General features: G+C 58.3%; 3 protein-coding genes across 12 annotated transcripts; 2 read left to right on the forward strand and 1 right to left on the reverse strand.

The window, feature by feature from the left end:
- The first annotated feature begins 38 nt into the window (after nt 1–38).
- Nucleotides 39–11,104, forward strand: SEMA3B (semaphorin 3B). Of its 8 annotated transcripts, none has more exons than XM_019416907.2 (18): nt 39–164; nt 4,142–4,328; nt 5,006–5,163; nt 5,284–5,346; nt 5,739–5,858; nt 5,938–6,031; nt 6,192–6,311; nt 7,184–7,329; nt 7,421–7,532; nt 7,649–7,718; nt 7,796–7,940; nt 8,263–8,482; nt 8,743–8,834; nt 8,910–8,951; nt 9,185–9,342; nt 9,449–9,504; nt 9,592–9,731; nt 10,261–11,104. In XM_019416907.2, exons 2-18 carry the CDS (start codon nt 4,220–4,222, stop codon nt 10,660–10,662), a joined length of 2,247 nt encoding a protein of 748 aa, XP_019272452.2. In that variant the 5' UTR covers nt 39–164; nt 4,142–4,219; the 3' UTR covers nt 10,663–11,104. The 8 variants fall into 8 exon arrangements, with proteins under 8 accessions (XP_019272452.2, XP_053753546.1, XP_053753548.1 ...); XM_053897571.1 differs by having other exon boundaries at nt 108–164; nt 4,127–4,328; XM_053897573.1 differs by lacking the exon at nt 39–164 and adding an exon at nt 1,590–2,277.
- An 877-nt stretch (nt 11,105–11,981) lies between these two features.
- On the forward strand, nt 11,982–16,622 carry LSMEM2 (leucine rich single-pass membrane protein 2). 2 transcript variants are annotated; one of them, XM_019416920.2, is made up of 4 exons: nt 11,982–12,461; nt 15,051–15,164; nt 15,257–15,439; nt 15,608–16,622. In XM_019416920.2, exons 1-4 carry the CDS (start codon nt 12,440–12,442, stop codon nt 15,739–15,741), a joined length of 453 nt encoding a protein of 150 aa, XP_019272465.1. In that variant the 5' UTR covers nt 11,982–12,439; the 3' UTR covers nt 15,742–16,622. The 2 variants fall into 2 exon arrangements, with proteins under 2 accessions (XP_019272465.1, XP_019272466.1); XM_019416921.2 differs by having other exon boundaries at nt 11,986–12,461; nt 15,054–15,164.
- Nucleotides 16,255–21,675, reverse strand: IFRD2 (interferon related developmental regulator 2). 2 transcript variants are annotated; one of them, XM_019416915.2, is made up of 12 exons: nt 21,388–21,672; nt 19,077–19,196; nt 18,908–18,992; nt 18,677–18,801; nt 18,434–18,591; nt 18,221–18,271; nt 17,956–18,134; nt 17,765–17,870; nt 17,304–17,441; nt 17,089–17,217; nt 16,914–17,009; nt 16,255–16,776 (listed from the first exon to the last, which is right to left on the reverse strand). In XM_019416915.2, exons 1-12 carry the CDS (start codon nt 21,443–21,445, stop codon nt 16,696–16,698), a joined length of 1,326 nt encoding a protein of 441 aa, XP_019272460.2. In that variant the 5' UTR covers nt 21,446–21,672; the 3' UTR covers nt 16,255–16,695. The 2 variants fall into 2 exon arrangements, with proteins under 2 accessions (XP_019272460.2, XP_019272461.2); XM_019416916.2 differs by lacking the exon at nt 17,765–17,870 and having other exon boundaries at nt 21,388–21,675.
- Between the last annotated feature and the right edge of the window lie 298 nt (nt 21,676–21,973).

Genomic DNA, 21,973 nt, shown 5'->3' on the forward strand with positions numbered 1-21,973 from the left:
GCAGGAGGCGGAGGGCAGGGGCGGAGCGGGTGGGGGCAGGGCCACAACCAGAGGCCCAGGGTTCCTGGCAGCCCCTCCCTCGGCCCCTCCACCTCAGCACTGACATGGCCCTCAGAAGGGAAGGGGAACAGGCAAGGAGGGGAAGAGCTGATCTTTCCAAAAAGGTGGGCCAGGGTACCTGGGAGCATGGATACTAGGCTGGGGGCGGGTGGGGGAAGGGCCCCAACACCTTCTCCCAGGAAATCTCCTCCCGGGTGGGTAGTAGATTGTCAGGGAAGTCAGGCCTCTCAGTCAGGCTTCCCCGGGCCCATTCCTACCCCCTATCTCACCCCGACCCAATGCCTAAGTCCTCAGGGTAGCGTGTCCTAATACCCACGTGGCCAGAACTGGGGAAGGTTGTGACGCTGGAGCCACCAGCCTTAATGGCTAAAACAGGTGTGAGTGGGAAGCCAAGGCCTGACCCAGCCCAGGCTGGGCACTGGGAGCGTTGTCTCCAGCCTTCCTCAGATGAATATCCTACCCTAGCCGCACCACCCAGAGTCCAGGCAGGGCACAGTTTCCAGCTGGTGATGGGGGTGGGGGTGGGGTGAGGAGGCAGGTGGTAGGATTGGCAGGACCATCCAGTTATTTCCAGAAAGAAAAACCAAGGCCTTGGTGGGCTGTGCCACTAATAGGCAGCATCAGGGCAAGAATCCAGGCAGGCCTTTGCCCATGGGTACCCTGGCAAAGGGTAGAGGTCAGGAGGCTGAGGTGGCCCTTGGGCAGTGGTGCAGGTAGCCATACAGCTACCTTCCTAGTTTGTTCCATTCTGTCAAGACTTGGGCCCAGGCTGACTGATTCCAGAATCCTTAGAGACTCCCAGAGTCCAGAGTAGCTCACAGACAATGACCCTGCTCCGAGAGTGCTGCCTTCGCGAGGTGTCTGTCCAGGGTCTGGCATACATTTGGACCTGCGGCTGAGGAGCAGAAAGGAGACTTTGTGGGGACAGGGACAAGTTGAGCTCCCACCCCTGCAGATCTCCCTTCCTGCTCCAAGAAGCAAGGAAATCAATGCAGAGGGCTCAGGTGGGCGGGGACAGCCCCAAAATGTTGGAAAGATGGTGGGGGTCCTGGTTCTACTTTTCAGTATGGACACGGGGCTGGGAGGGAATGAAACTGAGACCATGACCCTGAGCCTGAAGAACTAAAAGCACTGGGGGCAGGTAGGGGGCACAGTAGGGGTGGGTGGGGACCTCAAAGGCACTTGCTGATCTTGGCTGGTAGGGTGGAAAATTGTAAACAGCCAAAGAATTTTGTTTGCTTGCATGGGGCCAGGGGAGGCTGCCCAGGTCCAAGGCAGAAGCAGGGAGGAGAAAGAGGCTGCTTCCCAGAAGCCCAAGAGCTCAAGCTGGGGTGCATCCTTCCACTCCCCTCCCGAAGGCCCCTGACCCGCACTCTTCCTCTGCCAGCCAGCCAGGCCAATTCAGGAAAACTAGGTCTCGAGGCTCAGGAAAGAAGGGCACGGCCCCACCCTGGCTGGGCACAGACACAGACACAGACACAGACACAGACACAGACACCACTACTCCAGGGAAGCTGGCAGGGGACGGGCCACAGAACTTGAAGTTCACACAGCCTCCCTCACTGATCAACTGCAGAGCTGCTGAGCAGCCTTGGGGAGGTTGTGGGAAGATGCCTTTTATGGGGATTGAGGGGTGAAAGCCCATCCTCAAGCCCTGTCACGTTCACCCAGGTGGACCCAAGGGCCCCATTCAGCCATTGTCAACATTCAGCTCTTCCAAAGCAGACAGACCCCCGGCAGTACAAACAGGGTTGTCCACCAGGGTCAGTTTCAGGCTAAGATCCCAGACCCTTCCCAACTGAGCCACCGAGGTTTCAGAGCCGTGTGTCCTGAATCACAGAGGTCACTCAGAATGCTCCTCACCCCCCTGCAGAGAGGCAGAACCACCCATCAGGAGGGGTCTCTGGACGGGCCTACATCCCACAGTGCAGAAGTGAAACTTGAGGGCCTCTGCCACCTCTGTCTGCCCCGCCTGGCCCTCTCGGGCCCCTCCTTTCCTGCCCCAACTGCTGTCCTCACAGCCTCTGCCAGCCAGGTGGCAGAAGCACTAAGTGGCTCTAGTGGTGAGGAGGGGCAAGGGCTGGGGCTGGGCTGGGGGCCCATCGGACCCCTAGTTGAGAACTCCATCCCCGGACCTGCGACCCTCCCATGCCAGCTGGCTCCTGGGAACTGAGCCCCTCATTACCCACCTCCACCTCCCCAGCTGTGTAGGGACAGGTGAGGAACTCTAGTCTCCTGGACCTGCTGTTCCCTCTGCCTGCTTCACAGAGCCTTCTGGGGCTGGGGAGGGGGCCCTATTGCTTCTTCCTCTTTTGCCTGGACTGGCTGCCCCACTTCCGGATGGCTCTTGGGTGCACCCTATTGCCCTGAGGCCCTACAGGGGAGGGGTCGCTCCTCCCCACTCCTCCCTTGTGCCCACTCCACTCTGGCCTGGCCACCAACTCTGGCTGGCCCGGCTGCCTGCCCGGTCACCCGATCCGCCCCATAAACTTGACGGCGCGTGTAGGGCGGCGGCTGGCTTGGTGGAGGCGGGGGTTGCTCCTTAAAGGAGCCGTCAGAGGGTGCCCTGCGGCCCCGCGGCTTCTTCCCTTCTCCAGGGAGGGCAGCCCGGTGTTCTGTGGCATCGCAGACCTCACGGGCTTGGGCTCGGAAGAGGCGATGGCAAGTGTCAGTGGAGGGAAGGCGGGAGGTGGGGGTCCTGGCACGGGAGGGGTTCGGGGGCTGCGGGACTGGGCAGGGGTTTGGGGGGAGCGATGTGGAATGCCCCTCGGCAGTTGTGCACCCCAGGACCCTGCCCCACACCAGGGCTCCTGCGCCCGGCACCTGCCGGGCCAGCTCTGGGGAGGATGATTGGGCATTGCGGCTAGAGGCTGGCCCCTTGTAAGGGGTCCAGGGAAGGGCTCTGGCTCAAAGGTGGAGGGGCTCAAAGACCGTGAAACCTGAGGGCGAAGGCGGGGGAGGGAGAGGTACAGAGGCAGCGGAAGCTCAGAGAGAGAAGGGCAGCTCACCCGAAGCAGGGGTGAGAGGCTGCCTGAGGACTTGATTCCTCTTGGGTCTGAAGTCTGAGCTCACAGAATTTCTGTGTAACCAGCTCCTTCCACCCTCGTGTGGGGAGAGAGAGGTCAAGCACGAAGCTGGGGCTGCAGCCATCTCCAAGTCAGCAGCCGAGGCTTCTGTCCAGCCCCAGCGGTGCAGGCGCTGGGGCTCCTGGGCAGCACTTCTTCCTCAGAGGAATGGGTTTCAGGCATGTTTCCGAGTTGAAGGCTGTGATTGTCTCTGCAGTTGTATTTGCTCACCTGCATGTCCAGAGAAACACACATACACTTGTCTGTGTGTCTGCACACACATTCGCACATGCACGCATCTGTGACACACATATACACGTGTGTAAAGTGCACACATGTGCCATATATCTACATGTATAATACAACTCTCATGCCACACACTGTCACAGACATGTACACATCTGCCTGCATACACATGACACACGCGCGCGCGATACAGATAACACAAAGGGACCCTCAGAAACAGTCACACTCACAGGCGCCCACACCATTGGCTCCAGCCCCAAGGGTGCCTCAGTTCCTCTGTAGGCCTGTGGGTGCACAGCCACCTCCAGAGGCCTCACCCCTCCTGTCGCTGCTCTCACTCCCATGACTGGTTTGTTTTGCTCATTACACTTGGCGCCCTCTGAAATGACTGCACTGATCTGAGTCCTTGTTGGCACTCTGCCCCCTCCTGCATGGGGACTTTGTCTGTGTCCCCCAATGTCCCAGGCTGGCATGAAGTAGGCACACAGAGTTTGTGAATTAATGCCTGTGTGTCTATGGGAGGGGGGTTACAAGGGAGGGTGACGTGGTGGGGCGGGCGCCTGCCCACGTGGGGGTGACCCCAAGGGTGTGCCCAGCGTGGGTGTGTCTGTGATTGTGGCCAGGCAGGGCACACTTGGAGGGAGGGGAGAGCTCGGAAGTGGAATGCGACCCCCCAGCCTCTTTTCCCTAGGGGCTGTAATCTGATCCCTGGGGACTCCCCCCTAGCCTCCAGCCCGCCCTCGTCCTTGCTGCAGCTCCTTCTCTTCCAGATCCTGGGGCAGAGTCCAGGGCGGCTCAAGGCTCCTCCACACACGCCTGCTGAACCCTGAGCACCCTGAGCTGCCCGGATGGGGCAGGCTGCGGCCGCCGCCATGATCCCAGGCCTGGCCCTGCTCTGGGCAGCAGTGCTGGGGGGTGCTGCCCCCAGCCCTCCCCGCCTTCGGCTCTCCTTCCAAGGTAGGTGCACCTGGCAGGCAAGAGGGCTTGGCTCAGGGTGGGCAGGAGAGAGACCCAGTGTGAGTAGGGGGCACTAAGTTTGCTGCTGCCCTGTGCCACTGGCCCAGGTTTGAGTGGGGGCACTTTCAGGCCATCTCCAGTTAACCCCGTCCTGGCCTCAGCCCCCAGCCTTTCTGCACACATTCTCCTCTGACTTTCCCAGGAAGACCCCTTCTGTTCCCGTGGCAACAGATCCTGCCTGTGTCCCATCCACCACCCCCACACCCCTGACACAGAAGGGTGGTCACCAGGCATCGCACTGAGCTTAGGCTAGTAGCAGGGTGGCAGAGAATCCTCAGCCTGACTTTGGGGTGGGGGTCCTGGCTTTCCCTACATACGCAGCCTCCCCCAACACCCGGCCTCCCAGTGCGCCCGCCTGCAGACACTGCTTGTCCAGGCACGCCTGAGGAGTTCAACCTGCTTTTCCTTTGGGTGGGGGGGTGGGGGGGGGGACGGTGCTGCATTGCCCACTCTGGAAGCTTTTCACATGGGTGGATCTGTCTTCGCGAATGTAAACTCACACATGGGTAAACTCACATGTGTGGGCCAGGTCACATATACAACCATCACCTGTGAGAGAGACGATAGGTAGGGTCTGGGGAAAGCTCCCAGCATGGCTGGCAAACACTACCCTGCAGAGCTCCAGGCCCAGCACGGTCTCCGGACCTTCAGGCTGGAGAGGACCTGCTGCTATGAAGCTCTGCTGGTGGACGAGGAGAGAGGACGTCTGTTTGTGGGTGCCGAGAACCGCGTGGCCTCCCTCAGCCTGGACGACATCAGCAAGCGGGCCAAGAAGGTGCCAGGGATCCCCAGCCTCTGTGCTGCCCAGGGGGGTGGGCCCCTGAGCAGACACCCTCTTCACAGAGACCAGGCAAAGGCCCTTGACCTGTGTCCCCCTTCCCTGGCCCCCTCGCAGCTGGCCTGGCCGGCCCCTGTGGAATGGCGAGAGGAGTGCAACTGGGCAGGGAAGGACATTGGTGTGAGTGCCGGCCGCCCGGGGCGGGAGCGGGGAGGCCTGGCCCCTTGCTCCGCAGACAGCAGAAGCCTGCCTCTTCTGTCTGGGATGGGGGCAGGGGGTCGAGGTGGCTGAAGTTTGGAGGTAGTGAGTCAGGGTGGAGGCTCATGTGATTCTTCTTGGGGGCCTCTGAGTCATAGGGGGCTGTACAGGCCTATGCTTCTCCATGCACCCCTTCTGTGAGAGGTGGGCTGAGCTGGTCACCGAGGGTGTCCGGGCCCCTGAAGCCCATGTTGCTACTTGCCTGGACTGATGCAGAAGAGAGGAAGGGGTGAGGTACCACTGGCAAGCTGGGACCCCTTAACGCTGCCTCCCTGGGGGAGGCCTCATCGTCCCTGCCCCTGCCCGCCCACTAGACTGAGTGCATGAACTTCGTGAAGCTGCTGCATGCCTACAACCGCACCCACCTGCTGGCCTGTGGCACAGGGGCCTTCCACCCAACCTGTGCATTTGTGGAGGTGGGCCACCGGCTGGAGGTAAGGCCAGATCTAGGCAGAGAGGGAGGTTGGGAGGTAAAGAAGGGCCTGGAAGTAACAACTGCCCCCTTCCTCCCAGGAGCCCACGCTCCGGCTAGACCTTCGAAGGCTGGAGGACGGCAAGGGCAAGAGTCCTTATGACCCCAGGCATCGGGCTGCCTCCGTGCTGGTGGGTGAGTCCAATGGCTAGGGCCCTGCAGAGACTCTAGACCTTCCTGAGAGCCCCTGAGAGCCCCCAGGGCATCACTGACTCCTTAAGAGCTCTTGGAGCTCTACAAGCACTCCCCACAGAGAGTCTTCAGATTGGCTAAGCAGCCCTTGCCCTATCTGCAGGGAAAGAACTGTACTCAGGGGTGGCCGCAGACCTCATGGGCCGGGACTTCACCATCTTCCGCAGCCTGGGCCAGCGTCCAAGTCTGCGAACAGAACCACACGATTCTCGCTGGCTCAACGGTGAAAGGCTGGTGGAGCTATTGGGAGGGGGCTCTCATCCCCAACAGGGTGGGTGCCTAGTAAGACCCATAAAGGAAGTGAGCAGTGGGTGCAGCCAGGTCTCGCCAAGTACCCACCATGCATCAAGCCCTGTGCTAGGGCCTGGGGCTGCAGGGCAGACAAGACCCATGCCCTCGTTGAGGTCACAGACCTCAGAACAGGTACATAATAAGATGGTTCCAATGGCAATGAGACCAGTGAGTGAACAGACAGAAAGGGAAAAGGAGACCAGGTGGTAAGAGAACTGGAGACAGGAAGCTACTCTGCTGAGGACAGGGGAGAGCTAATTCCCAAAGCACAGCAGGATTGAGGGAAGAGCATTCCAGGTAAAGAGAACAGCTAGTGCAAAGGCTCCGGGGCAGGAACAAGCCAAGGAACAGACTCATGAAAAGAGAAAGGATAAGGGGTCTGTCCGCATTGTCAGAGGTCAGGGTCATTTGTTTTAAGAGTGAGGGGACCCAGCAGAGTATTCACAGCAATAACAGGGGGAATCTGCTTCCTGCTCAAGAGGAAGATTCATGAGTGAAGGTAAAACCCCAATATCCCATCTCCCTCCTTTCTGGACCAAGGGCCTGGAGAACTGTCAAGGGCCGAGGGGAGAGGCCTGTGTGTCTAGGTAGTCTTGGTCTCTGCTGCCCTCTTGTGGTTACTTCTTCACTCACAGGCCCTGATCCTCTGGATGTCGTCCCCTTAGAGTGCCATCCTACCTGGAGACCGGGTGGTCAGATGCTGCCCCGTGGGCTTCTGGGGGCACCAGAGAAAGGAGAGGGAGCATGTGGGTCTCATGAGTGGCAGGGCCAAAACCTTTCTGACCCCACTCCTCCTGCTGCTAGAGCCCAAGTTCGTCAAGGTCTTTTGGATCCCAGAGAGCGAGAATCCTGATGATGACAAGATCTACTTCTTCTTCCGTGAGTCGGCAGTGGAGGCTTCGCCATCACTGGGACGCCAGACTGTGTCCCGGGTTGGCCAGATCTGTCGGGTGAGGAGTCCTTGGGCCACATCCGATGACTACATCCCTGCCCTTTTGCCTGTCTGGGCCTCCCCCTCATCCCTGCTGATTGACCCTGCAGAATGACGTGGGAGGCCAGCGAAGCCTTGTCAACAAGTGGACCACGTTCCTGAAGGCGCGTCTGGTGTGCTCAGTGCCAGGTGTCGAGGGTGACACGCACTTTGACCACCTCCGTGAGTGCCAGGAGCAGAGGATGGGGTTGGAGAGAGGGAGTGCAGGGGGCCAGACCCAGGAGCCGGGCTGCCCAGAGGGCTGTGTGCCCTCCCCCAACTAGGCTTCTTCCCCACAGAGGACATGTTCCTGCTGTCCTTGAGGGACCGCTGGAGCCCACTGCTCTACGCTGTCTTCTCCACATCGAGGTGAGGGGCAGGAGGTAGAGGGCAGGGCCCAACGGGCTCTGCTGGGCCCCTCAGTCTGCTCATGTCTTCGCCTGCAGCACCATCTTCCAGGGCTCTGCAGTGTGTGTGTACAGCATGAACGACGTGCGCCGGGCCTTCCTGGGGCCCTTTGCACACAAGGAAGGGCCCATGCACCAGTGGGTGTCCTACCAGGGCCGTGTCCCCTACCCTCGGCCTGGCATGGTGCGTAGCCCCAGGAGTCCCACCACAACCCACTTAAAGTCTCAGGGGTGGAAAACTTGGCCTGGGATCTTCTTGGTGAATGTGGTTTTTTCCTTCCGTTATGGGTGGGAAAACATCACCTTCGTCAGACAGGGCTCCTCAGAGGAAGGGCATATTTCCCCCTAAGACTCCCAAGGGCAAGGCTGGGTCTTCTCTCTTCAGATTCGCAGGGCAGACCTCTGTCCATTAGCACTCCCCTATACTCGGGTACCTGGAGGTCTCTTGTGGACCCACCAGGCCCTCGTACCCACATCCCTGTCGTGCCTCCTCCCCACCTGCCCAGTGTCCCAGCAAGACCTTTGGCACCTTCAGTTCTACCAAGGACTTTCCTGATGACGTCATTCAATTTGCCCGGAACCACCCCCTCATGTACAATTCGGTCCTGCCCATGGGTGGTCGCCCTCTCTTCATACAAGTGGATGCCGGGTACACCTTCACCCAGATCACTGCAGACCGTGTAGCAGCTGCTGACGGACACTACGACGTCCTCTTCATTGGCACAGGTCAGTGTCCTGCCGTGACTGCCCATAAAACTCTGTCCAGACTCTCTTCCACCTGTCAGCGGAAGCTGCCCCTGCCCAGTCCCATCTTCACATCTTTGCCTGGGTTGTGCTCTCATCTCCTTCTGGATGCTGGTCTGATTGTTCCAACCCACATTCTTCACCTATCCAACCATGCTAAGGGTAAAGGCCTCAGAAGTGAGGAGATCCCCAGCCCTAGCTGCCAGGAAACACAGGGAATCACTCATTCCTCATCCCTGCAGACGCTGGCACAGTGCTGAAGGTGATCTCTGTCCCCAAGGGCAGCCAGCCTAACGGGGAGGGGCTGCTCTTGGAGGAGCTGCACGTTTTTGAGGTGAGGCCTAGCCCCCTCCTCCTAGAGGAACCCTACCCCATTGATCTCTGATCCCAGCGCTCCTCCTCCTCTCAGGATTCATCTGCTATCACCAGCATGCAAATCTCTTCCAAGAGGGTAAGTGACCAAAAGGCTTGGGAGCAGAAGGGACCCAGTGTGTTCCCCGGGCACCCCTACCTCCACGCCTCCCTTGGTAGTTTGAAGCACTGGGTTTGAGTATAGGTTCTGCCTTTGCTAGACTGCGGGACCTGAGACCCTGATCAGTGTCAAGTGGGGTGAGGGATCCCTGACCAATGGGAGGCGGGCACAGGGCTGCCTTCGGTCAGCCCGGAGCCCCTCGTGCCCCCTAGCACCAGCTGTACATAGCTTCGCGGAGCGCGGTCGCCCAGATCCCGTTGCACCTCTGTGCTGCCCACGGCCGCGCCTGTGCGGAATGCTGCCTTGCGCGAGACCCTTACTGCGCCTGGGACGGGGCCGCGTGCACGCGCTTTCAGCCCAGCGCTAAAAGGTGGGCAGGGTTGGGGGCGGGCCACCTGGAATCATTTGCAGCACCTGGCTAAATGAAGAAGGACTCACGGAGGCTCTAATGTACCAATGCAACCCCCACCCTGCAGGCGGTTCCGGCGGCAAGACGTGAGGAATGGCGACCCCAGCACGCTGTGCTCCGGCGGTGAGTGCCCCAGCTGCCCCACTTCTGGGCCTTTGAAGACGCCCCACCCTGCCCTCCCTGAATCTGACATTCCTTTGCCCTCCCCAGACTCCTCTCATCCCGCACTGCTGGAGCGGAAGGTGTTCGGTGTGGAGGGCGGAAGCGCCTTCCTGGAGTGTGAGCCCCGCTCGCTGCAGGCGCGCGTGGAATGGACCTTCCAGCGCGCAGGGGAGGCGACCCACACCCAGGTGAGCCTCACGCCCTCCCTTCCCAAACAAGCCCTTGTCCCGCCCCCTACATCCAGGAGAGCCCCGCCCTAGCCAGTGTGGTTCCCACTTCTAGACTAGGTCCGACCCCAACCAGTGAGACGCCGTCCAGCTAGACCCCTTACGTCCAGTTTGGTCCCTTACCTGAACTCCACATTCTGGTGAGGCCCCATTCCATCTAACTAGACTCCTGACACCCCCCTCCCCCATCCGAGAGGAGCCCCGCCCTCGCCCCGCCCATTGAGGCCCCCGCCCCGCCCCCATGTTCAGGTAACCACCCCCCCCCCCCCTTCCGGTCCAGTCCCGTCCGGTCTCGTCCGGTCCCGTAAGGGTTTCAGCTTTTAGACCACTGGTCCCAGTGCACCCAACCTTCAAAGGTACACCTGCGAGAGTCCCTTACCTGCTCATGCTTGGCCACCGTTGACCCTCTACCTCTCCTGGCCCGACCTGGGAGCCGGGTTTCCTTGTTCCTGACACCGATGCCTTTGCCTCCCACTGGCCCCGCCTGCAGGTAGCTATGGAGGAGCGCGCGGAGCGCCTTACGGGGGGACTGCTGCTGCGCGGACTGAGGCGCGGGGATTCTGGCGTGTACCTGTGCGCAGCTGTGGAGCAGGGCTTTTCGCAGTCGCTGCGTCGCCTGGTGCTACACGTGCTGAGTGCTGCGCAGGCCGAAAGGCTGGCCCGGACCGAGGAGGCTGTGCCCGTAGCCCCTCCAGGCCCCAGGCTCTGGTACCGGGACTTCCTGCAGCTGGTGGAGCCGGGCGGCGGTGGCGCGAGTTCCCTGCGAATGTGTCGTCTGCAGCCCGAGTCGCGCCCACCGCCTCCCGAGTCACGGAGGAAGGGCCGAAACCGGCGAAGGCACGCCCCAGAGCCGCGTGCTGAGCGGGGGCCGCGCAGCGCAGCGCACTGGTGATTCGGCAGTCCACGCCGGGTACAGGGAAGGAGGCTACAGGCAGGACAGGGGGAGGACAGACCGTGGAGGACGCACAGCTAGGGGGCCTGGCACATTGGTCCCTGGTTGATGGAGACACCGACCTACAGGCCCTGGCTGAGGGGCAGCCTCCCCGGCTTATTTATTAACAGAGGATAACCCTTGAATGTAGCCCTGGGAGGGACGGCCCAGGCGGGGCACAGGGGCCGGCTGGTCGGGAGGAGGGAGATAAGCAAGGCTCCAGAGCAACGACCTGGGCAGAGGAGGTGCCCGGAGTGCCCACCCCGGGATAAAGACCTCCTCCTTGGAGAATGAGCAGAAAGCTGTGAACAGGCTGAACTGGTGGGGCGGGAGTGGGACAGGCCGACTGTACTAATGCAATAAACACATTATGAGCCGAAGCTGGAATGCCCCCAGCTGACAACCGCTGGTACTAGGTCTTGCTGTGCGGCCTTGGGCAACTTCCTAGCAGTCTTAGGACCTCAGTTTCTGAAAAGGATGCTGTGATGAGGATTAGAGGCAGTTTCCATGTGACTGAGTAGATTCTGTGGGGCCTTTGGGGCCCTACTGACCTGCACAGTATGTTCTGAATATGATTTCTTGGATGAGTGCTATGAAGAAAATGAAATTTGGACATATGGAAAATAATGTGAGAAAGCATCACTGAGGGGGTGACATTTGAGCTAAACAACAAGGAGCCAGTCATGGGAGTATCTAAGGGGTGGAGTGTTCCAGGAGGCAACAGCTAGTGCAAAGGTCCTGAGGTGGAAACAAGGTTGCTGTGTGTGAGGAACATCAAGGAGGCCAGTGTGATACAGTGGAGTGATGGATTTGGGATGTTTTAGGGGGAGGATTCTTACTGTCTTACTTCCTCCCAGTTGGGGAGAAGGGCCACAGGGGTCCAACAGCAAAGGGTGGTCCCTCAGCCTGGCCACTTCCTCCCTTCAGGGGTGAGTGGTACCATGCCTCCTCACACAACATGGTGTGACTTGTATGGAGAGAGGAGGGAGGAGGTAAACTGCAGACATGCAGCTGCATTCCATTTTCACGTGTCCTGCACCAGGGAGGAACCATAATTGTCCTCTCTGTTTTACAAATGAGAAAATGGAGGTCAGAGAGCAGGCAATCCGTTAACCAAGGTTGTAGGCTTATTAACAGAAATACCAATCTTCAGCCTAAGTTTGGCCACTGACCAACGTGAGTGTTTACCTTTATAGGTGTGTCTCTGCCCTCTTTGGGGATTCTCAGAGCCCTCATTGCAATGCATCACCCCAATCCCTGGTGCCAGCAGGTCACACAGGGGTAGGTTCTTGTCCGTGTGCTGGGAGAAGAGATGACCCAACTTTGGGCCGGGGTCTTTGTGGATAGAGGCACAGGGCTCCCTTACATACCTTGGCTGCCATGTGGGGCATTGCTGGAGGTGAGCATGAGGCAGCTTGTCTGGATACAGACACCAAGGCCTGTGCATGTATGGGAGTGGTAGAGTTCCCCAGGGAAGACCCTGGGCACATGTATTAGTGGAGGTGTGCTCTTGTCTGGGCTCCATCACCAGCTAGCTGGCCCATGTGGGTCACTCCACAACTTCCCATGGCTGAGAGCTGCCCCCTCTAAATATAGCCCAGTGGGCTGAGCTCAGGCCTATTTTAGGCCCAGGCTGGGAGGTGGCCTGCCTTCCCCAGGCTCTGAGGAGCCGCTGCTGCTTCCATCCTGTCCTGATACTGAGTGCTATTATCAGCCCCCCAGCTGCCCACCGCCCACCATGCCTGAGGACACCCAAGAAGGTAGGAGATGACTGTGGGGGAGGGCAAGGCCCCAGTCCTGTGACCCTGTGAACCACAGAGCAAACCCACTCTGTCCCACTGACCTCACTTCCTTAACTAGTCATCAATCACCATGCCGTAGATTAAGGGAACCTGCCCCCTGTGCATGGAGAAAGGGCTATGTCTGGAACCCCACCTCCCCTTAGGCCCCGCCTGTTTCCCCTGCTAGGGACAGCAGGGAGGGATTGGGGGGGAGCTACTTGCTTGGGGGTAGTCAGCTATAGGCTGTGCCCAAGTGGGTATGGGCTGAGTAGGTGGCCCGCCAGGCCAATTCGGCTCTTCATTCAGGGAGGAAGCTGGGATTGGGGGCGGGCAGTGGTTCCAGGAAGCATTTGGGCATGCAGCCCAGGGACTGGGAGTGGATAGATCTCTGGTCACCTCCAACTTGGGCCTAACTGGACCCAACTGTTAGCCAGTTGGGATCCTTTGGCCTGGCCAGACTGACAGCTAGTTAAGACTTTGGTGGTTGGGGCGCCTGGGTGGCGCAGTCGGTTAAGCGTCCGACTTCAGCCAGGTCACGATCTCGCGGCCCGTGAGTTCGAGCCCCGCGTCAGGCTCTGGGCTGATGGCTCGGAGCCTGGAGCCTGTTTCCGATTCTGTGTCTCCCTCTCTCTCTGCCCCTCCCCCGTTCATGCTCTGTCTCTCTCTGTCCCAAAAATAAATAAAAAAACGTTGAAAAAAAAAAAAAAAAAAAAAGACTTTGGTGGCCAATCACCTAACTACCCCACTGTATGCAAGAAGTACAGAGGTTCACAGGGGCCACAGCAGGGATGACCAGCTGCTTCACTGCTCCAGCAGGTCTAGCTGGTCAACCCTCTTATCACATTTTCAACATTTCAACTGGATGGGAGGGCCCCAGCCCCCACTAGTGGTGGAGGATGTTTGCCTCCTTTTGAGGCCCTAACAATGATGTTTACCACGATATTCCTGGTGATGAACAGAATCTGAGTTCAATTTATAAAGTGTAGGGAGGGGCACCTGGGTGGTTCAGTCGATTAAGTGGCCAACTCTTGATTTTGGCTCAGGTCGTAATCTCACCATTTGTGAGTTCAAGCCCCACACTGGACTCTGCACTGACAGCACTAGTGGAGGCTGCTTGGGATTCTCTCTCTCTCTCTCTCTCTGCCCTTCCCCAACTCCCAAGCGGGCAAGCTTGCTCTCTCTCAAAATAAATAAACATTAAAAAAAAAAAAAAGTGTTGGGAAAGCAGAGCCAAGTGCAGAGGAGTTTCACATGACCCCTGACCTATCACCCAAACATAATGACTGGCAGCATCTTGTTTCACTTTGGAGCATTTCAAGGGCCAGTTTCAAGCAAATCATGAAGGTGGAATTATTGTTGTGAAAGTGATAGTCCAATCACCTTTGCCCCTATCAATGCCCCATACTGTTACCTACCAGCCAGCTGGGTATATGGAGGTTTAAGGAGCCAAGATTAAAAAATAAATAAATAAAATAAAAAGTCAAAGAAGTAAAAAAAAAAAAAAAAAGTACCTTTTTAGAAATCACAAAATAAATACTTTTGAGGAGTACAAAAATAGTAAGATCACAAGAAAAGTACAGAGGTCCCAGTGACTAAATGGGCAGAGGCTGTGAATGGATAACTAGGAAGCCACACACATTCATCAGGCCCTCCAGGCAAAGAGACCCAAATAGGTCAAGAAAAGCCTTTCCTCATCTCCCAACTGGCAAACATGCGTACACGTGTGTATATAAATTTTTCATTGAAAATGCCTAATGGTGGCGATGTTGTACCCTTTTGGGGGTTGTGGATAGTCATTCTGGAGGACAGTTTAATAATGGCTTAAAGAAAAAGTCCCTGCTCTTTAAGCCAATGATTTTGCTTCTGGGAATCCGTCCTTATTAACAATTAGGAAATTGGGAAAAACCTTCATACTCAATGATGCATATCCTTCCTGGGAGTTACTCACTTCCAAAGGGAACTGGAAACAACCTAAATGCCCAGGCAGCCTCAAAGGGGACCTCAGAAGCATGTAGAACAGCTTCATAACAAAGGCATGTCACATGTTGAGTGAAAACAGGGTTCACAGAAGTACAGCAGGATCAGGCTGAATATGTTAAAGCAGAGCCAAGGCCACAAAGCACAAGCACCACCCAGCTAGGATGGAGATGTGGAGGTGCTAGGCACTGGGTCTGGCCTGATGGCCAACCCACAGGGTCTGCAGGGAAAACTGATAGCAGAAGAGGCAGGAATGAATTTCACGCACTGTGGGGTTAGTCCTTCAAAGCTGACAAACTCTTCTCTAGAAATGAACAGGCAGAGGAATGCCTGAAAGTCGTTGAGGTGCTTGTAAGGAAACAAAAGTGAGCAGGGCAAATGCACCTCCTGCTACTGTAGGTGTTAACAGGCCCACGGAGTTCTGGGGTCATCCTGGTTCCGAATCAAGTGTCGTTCCTGAGCTGGTTTTAGGGCACTAGGAGCCAATGTCCCTTTGTCCTGTCCCATCTTTTCTGAGCCGCGGCTGCCGCATGAGGCCACCTTAAAAGGGAGGCGTGACCTGCTGGCTGAACCAGCCCTGCACTGTCCCAGCAGACACCTTGGCACTAACACCGAGCACGAGGAGCAGGGCGCCACTGGCCCCCAACCACATACAGGAGGTGCGCCTGCACCAGGTGGAGTCCATCAGCGACCTACACAGTGGAGGTGAGGGGCATAGGGCAGGGGACTGATATGCTGGGAGAGGGGAGGAGAGCAGGCACAACCCCTACCCTCCCGATGCCCCATTTGCCCTGCAGGTTCGCTGTGCCCCTACCTGACTGAGGAGGTGCAGCCATGGGACGAGCTGCTGGGCATCTTGCCACCGTCGCTGTGTGACCAGGCTGGCTGCAGCCCTGTGCACAGCAGGGGAGGCTTCCTGCTGCTCGCATTGCTGGTGTTCACCTGCCTGGCACTTGCCATCCTGGCTGTCTACCTGAGCGGTATGGTTGGACGGTGCGGAAAGCCAGTGGGAACTGAGAGCGAGTAACTGGGACTGCAAGGCTTTTCTGCGTGGCTGGAAACAGCTGCAGAGGCCGAGCCAGTGAGGTGGGGAGTTGTGGGGTGGCACGTGGTCTGATACCCCCCCATTCCCGCCTGCCCTTCCACAGTGCTGCAGAGTGAATCCCTCCGCATGCTGGCGCACACACTGCGCACACAGGAGGAGACGCTGCTCAGACTCCGGCTTGCCAGCCTCAGCCAGCTGCGGAGGCTCAACTCCAGTGAGGCCCAAGCACCCAGCTGAGATACCACTTGGACCTGGGGCTTGGGTGTGTGTGTGGGTGGGGAATAAAGTCGCCATTGGCAGGTTTCTCCTGACCCATTGTCCCACCCTACTTCCCTGGTGAGGTTTTTGTACAAGAGTCTAACCTGACCCCACAGCTACCTGCCTCTCCTGTCTTCAAGCCAGGCCTAGCCAAGTTTTCTGGTGCCAAGGTCCTGCTTTGGGTGGCCCAAGGTCAGAGGAAGGGATACCAGCCTCCTGGCTCCTTCTGTGGCCTGTCAGCAGCCTCTGGCTTCCAGATAGGTTCAGAGTCTAGAAATAGCTGCCCCCCACCCCCAGCTGCCCAAACCTTGCCAGGCCTCCCAGCGGGGGTCCAGCCTCAGTGCTCAAGCAGGCAGAGCTGAGTGAGTATGGGGAGGAGGGCCACCTGAGGAGCTGGTCTTGGAGGTCAAAGGTGAGATGGAGATGGGGGAGACCCAGTGTGGTGGTGAATGGCAGGGCAGGCAGAAACACCCAGGAGCTAAGGGCCACAGATGGCTGAGCATTCAGTTTAATTACCTCTAATAATCTTTAAAAATCAGCATATAGATCCATTCCAGGTAGCCTGGCCTCCCCATCGGTTTTGGTGGCATTTGTCCAGATGCCATTCCCCTCAAGGAAGTAGGTCATCCCAGGGGAGCAGGGCCCAAGAAAGGAGAGAAAGGCACATCCCTCCTCCTGCCTGCCCCACAGCCCTGGGACAAGCACACATCTGGCCTGGCCTGAGACAGGGCAGAGAGAAGCACAGGGCTGTGATGAGGCAAGGGGCCAGGATACCAAGTGCCCTGGCCTCCAGCCACCACCCCTGTCTGTTTTTGGTTTTGTCATTAAAAAAATAAAGCCACAATTCCTGGCAGGAACAACCAGTTGTTGCAGTGTCTTCTGTTAAAAACACAGGCACGAGTGTGGACAGTCTCCTCTTCAGCTGGCTCCACCTCACAGGATGTCTGCCCGCTTGTCTCGCACACGGCTGCGTGCCTTGGTCCGGGCTTTGAAGGCAGCAGCGTTGTATAGGTGCTGGAGTGGGGGCACAGAGTGATGATATGGTGAGCTAGGGAAGGGGAGGCCCAGGGCTTTTCCTCTAGCCCCTGCAGAGCTCCAGGCCTCCAGGCCGTGCGAATGGAGGGAAGATAAACGTGCCCAAGGGTGCAAACCTTCTCAAAACGTGAAATCTTGCAGGCCTTCAGGGCAGTGGCATCCAGCACCAGGACAGGACCCAGGCCAAAGATATCACGGAGTAGCTCGTTGTTCTGGGGGCAAAGAGAGCAGTGAGCTCAAGCTGGTCCAAAACAGCCAAGCTGGGTGTCCCCTCCCTGTCTACTTCCCCACCTGGAGATGGTGGTGCATGCCTGATCCCAGCACGTCCTTGAAGGCAGCATAGATGCGGCGCCGAGCCCAGCTGTCCACATAGAGCACCTCAAGCCCGAAGCGGACCAACTCTTCCTCACACTCACCGCCCTGCAGAGTAGAGGGACCCGCAGAACAGGGCTTGGTGGCTGTGCCTGGGGATGCACTCTCACTAGGACACACGTTCTCACACGCACCTCAACAAAGTGCAGCACAGCGCGGAAAGTAGAGCGCTGACGCCGGCGGTCAGCCTTGGCACGGTACTTGTTGCTGTCGGTGGCCAGGGTTCGCAGGGCATTGCAGAGGGCCTCCATGTCCTCGTAGATAAAATCCTCCTGCGGTGGGAGCAATAGAGGGCGTGTGAGCAGAAGCCCGCGCTCTGCTGGCTCTCAACTTGGGGTTGCGCAAACCCTTCCTATCTCGGAAGAAGTGGTTTTCTTCTCTGCCTCTCCCCTTTGAATTCCCTCTTGGTCCCTGCCTGGGCCAGACACCCCTGCCACCACCATGGCACTCGGCATCTCAGTCTGTGTTAGGGCTACCTCCCCTCCATAAGGACCTAAGGCTGTCCTGCTTTTTCTGTGGTGTCCCCTGCATTCAGCCGAGGATGGGCAGGTGGAGTCAGCAGGCCCCCTCCCTTCCCCTCACCCCTCTCTCACACCTCAAGGTCCCGGGCCAGCTCAAAGAGCAGTGCGATGGTCTCGCCGGCAGCGATTCGCAGGTTCACACTTTCGCTGGACAAGAGCTGGGGCAGCCGGGGCAGCTGCCTGAGGAAGGGGCAGGCTGAGCTACGTGTGGGTTGGGGGGGGCCTCACCTTTCCCCTTCCACTCACAGCAGGCAGTTGCTCTTACCTGTCCAGGATGTGGCTGATATGGGTGCTAGGGCAGACGGTGAGTAGCAATGCCCAGGCCTGCAGGGCAGCACAGAGCACACCATGCAGGCTGGCAGGGACCACAGGGGCTGTGGAGCCACCCATTCCATAGGACCGGCTGAAAACACCTTCCAAGCAGTTGAGGCAAGAGACCAGGTCCTAGGGACACAGGGAGGCAGTGGGAGTGGCTCAGGGGCAGAGCCAGGGCCTAGGTACTCTATTAGCCATGCCCAAAGGTCACTTACCTGGACATCGGCAGCAGCCACATAGCACCCCAAGCCAAGAGCAGAAGCACACTGTTGGAAGGAGGGCAAAGCCACGCTGTGGTTAGAGAGTGAGCCTGGGTTCCCAGCCACAGGGCTCACCCTCAGAGTAAAGGAGCCTGAAAGCAGGTGGAACCTACCTCTCCCCTTAGGGATTAGGGGAGGGAAGGGTGTCACAGAGCAGAGAACACTCACGTGAAGCCGAGCAGCAGGACAAGCTGTGCCATCACTGAGCACAGAGACCAGGAGGGGCTGTAGGCTGTGAAATAGCTCCTCGCCCTTGGGTCCAGGGCCCAGCTGCACACAGAGCAGGCCTAGCACGGCAGCGGCCAGGGCCTGTTCCTCCCCCTTCCCTGTAGGAAGGCTTTCCAGTCAGCCCATGCAGCAAGGGTCAGTACCCAGCCAATTCAGGTCTCCCGTGAGCCCCCGGGGCCCAACCTTTCTTGAGGCACTTTTCCAAGGCATCAGCCAGTGTGAGGCGGCGCTCCAGCAAGAAGTCAGGGAGTAAGCGGGATGCCAGGGCCAGGCGAAGGCTCTCGAGAGCACCCTGCCGGGTCTTGGCACTGAGGAATGAAGAAAGGGGACCTTGTGCACCAGCCCTACTGGGTCATACTTGGCATGGGCTGAGCAGGGACAGGGGTATAGGGGTTGGCTGGCAGTCAGGGGTACCTCTTGTCTGTGAGGCAGTCCACATACTCCTTCAGCTTCTCCTCAAGGTCTTCCTGCTGGCCGTGCTCATCCACAGCATCCCCCCCTGCAAGGCCAGCTGGTCAGCCCTGCGTCTTGCTTTACCCCAGGGAATCCCCAGAGTCCCTGCCAAACTCCCATCCACTCTCACCAAGGCTGTCTTCTGCTGCAGTGCTAAGAAGGCTGGGGCATTCACTGGTGGTGCTGCGGGCCTCACTGACTGCCTCATCCTCACTGGAACCTGAGTCAGCTTGGGTTCTGCTCCGGGCACCTGGGGAGGGTGGAACATAGCACTTGGCCCGCCCTTACTGATGTCTGATGGCCGGGGGTACCTCACCCGGCCTCATGACCCCCCAAGAATAGAGTCCTGCCCCCTCTCAGAGATGAGAAAATGGGAGGCTGAAGTGGTACACACACGGACTGATGCAGGGGACGCTGAGCCAGGAAAGAGGAGAAAGGGAGTGAGGTCTATCAACTGGAGAACGTTCCCAGGCCCAGCCTAGGAAAACCTGGCAGGCTTCGTGAGTACAGCCTCCCTGAGACTAGAGCCTGCTTTAAGAAGGAGACTGAGGTCCTGGTAGAGGCAGAAGGGGCTGCACAGGCCCCACCTGGAGTGGGGACATATCTAGGCAAATCCTGGGGGAGCTCAGCCACCAGCCCAGATTATGCCTAAAAATGGCCAGGGCAAAAGTCATGGGCTTCGATTATTGAATCTGTATATACAGAACATATACAGACAGACACAGGGTTCAAATTCCAGCTCCATATCGTGAAAAGAGTGTAACCAGGTCAAGTGCCTAGACTTCAACGCCTTAATTTTTTTTTTTTTCAATGTTTACTTATTGTTGAGAGAGAGAGAGAGAGAGAGAGAGAGAGAGAGAGTGAGAGTGCAGGGTAGGGGCAGAGAGAGAGAGGGAAGCACAGAATCTGAAGCAGGGTCCAGGCTCCAAGCTGTCACCACAGAGCCCGAGGTGGGGCTTGAACTCCTGAACCAAGAGATCATGACCCAAGCAAAAAGTCAGAGGCTTAACCCTAAATGGGTGAGCCACCCGGGCACCCCCCATGCCTTAATTTTTTCATCTGCAAAACAGACATGCTAAAACACCTCATTTAGTACAGCAAATGAAGACAATGACTGAACAAACAACTAGTTAAGGCTCTTCTTTGGGCCCACAACCACCCATCTGCCTTGGGGCAGAAGCCCAGTTGCTAGTGGATATGGCTGGGTGCCCCAGGCTTCAAGCATACTGTCTTCTGAGCTCCCCCTGGACTATCCCAGGCCTTCAGCCCTCGGTGGATGGACACACAGGCTCCTCCTGACCTCGGGAAATGCAGAGAGTGGAGTGACCCCTGACCACACGAGTCCCTAAAAATAGGTAAACACAGGAGAATGTCAGGGTCAGCAGAGCTGGAATGCTCCTGTGTGTGGTTTCTGCCCAGGGCCAGGGGCTGACTTTGGCAAGGGCAGCTCCTGCAGCAGAGTCCCAGATGGGTTCTGGTCACCAGACTGGTCCTACTTCTCAGAACGACATACGCCATGTACCTGCTGGACAAAGTGCAGCACGCATGCAGTCCTCTGCTCACCACCTCTCTTACTACCCTAACCAGCCAAAGCAGCCTAGACTCCCTCATTTGTTCCCTCTCTAGATGCCAGGCCTTTGCACAAATTATTTCCTCTGCACAGTGCTCTCTTCTTCACCTCCTCAGGATTCACCCAGAAGCCCCTCAAGGATTCCTTGGTTCTTAAGTCTGGGGCTGACACCATTTAAATGAACTTGTCCCCCAACACCAGTCCTTCTGTAATGTTGCTACCCTCTTAGATGTCCCCACACCCAAGTCCCATTAGGGTGGTGGCCAGGTCTAAGCTGTGCCTAGCAGGCACCCCATTCCTGCAGAGTAAACATATGTGTTTACTGAAGCAAGACACACTCCTGTTCAAAGCTGATAAGTCTCAGGACTGCCGCAGGCTCAAGGGCACTCCCTAACCCTCTCGGGCCAGGTCCACCAAGGCCAGAATCCTGCAACGTCCCCACCGCCCCCCACCCCTCCGCCAGTCCGCCCCCTACCTCAGTACTCTCCGTCAGAGTAGCCCTCCCACCAACTTCCTAGTCCAGTCCAGTAAAAGAGCAGGGATTAGCGAGGCGGCAGGCTTCCTGCTGTCTGGAGAGCTTGTCTATCATAGCAGGTAACTGGGCTGGATCCGCAATGGAGAAACTGAGGCCGAGAGGCACCGACCAGTTTAGGCCCGGTAGCGTGGGTTCCTGAGCAGCAAGCAGCGTCCAAATTGAGTTGGGCGCACACGTGGCCGCTGCCTCCTGGGGCACGTGCTGGCCGCGGGAGAGTTGCGGGAGGCAGCGCCAGGTTGGTCGACGCAGGAGTCTCCGTTCGGGAGCCATCGGGAACACCGACGGGTAAGCCACGCAGGACCCCCGCTCGCCGTTCATCAGTAGCTCCCCACTTACCGGCTCCGCGGCGCTGGCCACTCTTGCGGGGTGCGCTGCCCTTACGGGCGCGGGGCATGCCGGGAATCAGGAGCGCGGGCGCGCAGAAGGCTCAGGGTCAGGGGCCCGGCGGGCGGGGGCTCCAGACCGGCGAGACACCGGCCGGTGGGCTAAGCTGAGAATTGGGCAGACGACGGGAGCCACACGCCGCACGCGACACCATCTTCGCGAGGCGCCCCGCCCTGCCAAACGAGTCGCTGCGCCCCGCCCTGCTAAACGGGTGGCCGGGAAGGCGAGTTCTTGGCCATTGGGTTCCGGGACCACATGCGCGCGGCCGAAACTACTAGTCCCAGGGGACTGCGCGCCCAGATGACCGCCAGCAGGCTAGGCGCAGAGCACCTCGGGAATTGTAGTCTATTCCTGAGACCCGTAAACCCACGACGCGCTAGCTGAACTATGCACCCACAATGCCCTGTGTACACCGCCCCCCGCGCGCCCACGTGCATGCATGCACAGTTGTTAACACTGAAGCTGCCTCTTTGGAGCAGCCTACTACGTCAGGCAAGGCCAGCGTTTCTGGGCACTTGCGGACGGACACTCCGCGACA

The sequence above is a fragment of the Panthera pardus genome, unplaced genomic scaffold (genome assembly GCF_024362965.1).
Source record: "Panthera pardus isolate Hobbes unplaced genomic scaffold, ASM2436296v1 HiC_scaffold_8, whole genome shotgun sequence".
NCBI classification, from domain to species: domain Eukaryota; kingdom Metazoa; phylum Chordata; class Mammalia; order Carnivora; family Felidae; genus Panthera; species Panthera pardus.

Excerpts from the sequence above, each read along its gene's own strand:
- SEMA3B (XM_019416907.2), top strand. The coding sequence starts at position 4,220 with ATGGGGCAGGCTGCGGCCGCCGCCATGATCCCAGGCCTGGCCCTGCTC. Across the intron at positions 5,347-5,738 it reads GGGCAGGGAAGGACATTGGT|ACTGAGTGCATGAACTTCGT; the intron begins GTGAGTGCCGGC and ends CCCGCCCACTAG. Across the intron at positions 9,732-10,260 it reads GGGAGGCGACCCACACCCAG|GTAGCTATGGAGGAGCGCGC; the intron begins GTGAGCCTCACG and ends CCCCGCCTGCAG.
- LSMEM2 (XM_019416920.2), top strand. The coding sequence starts at position 12,440 with ATGCCTGAGGACACCCAAGAAG. Across the intron at positions 12,462-15,050 it reads GCCTGAGGACACCCAAGAAG|CAGACACCTTGGCACTAACA; the intron begins GTAGGAGATGAC and ends GCACTGTCCCAG. Across the intron at positions 15,165-15,256 it reads CAGCGACCTACACAGTGGAG|GTTCGCTGTGCCCCTACCTG; the intron begins GTGAGGGGCATA and ends TTTGCCCTGCAG.
- IFRD2 (XM_019416915.2), bottom strand. The coding sequence starts at position 21,445 with ATGCCCCGCGCCCGTAAGGGCAGCGCACCCCGCAAGAGTGGCCAGCGC. Across the intron at positions 18,993-19,076 it reads TGCAGCAGAAGACAGCCTTG|GGGGGGATGCTGTGGATGAG; the intron begins GTGAGAGTGGAT and ends CTGGCCTTGCAG. Across the intron at positions 16,777-16,913 it reads AGATTTCACGTTTTGAGAAG|CACCTATACAACGCTGCTGC; the intron begins GTTTGCACCCTT and ends CCCCCACTCCAG.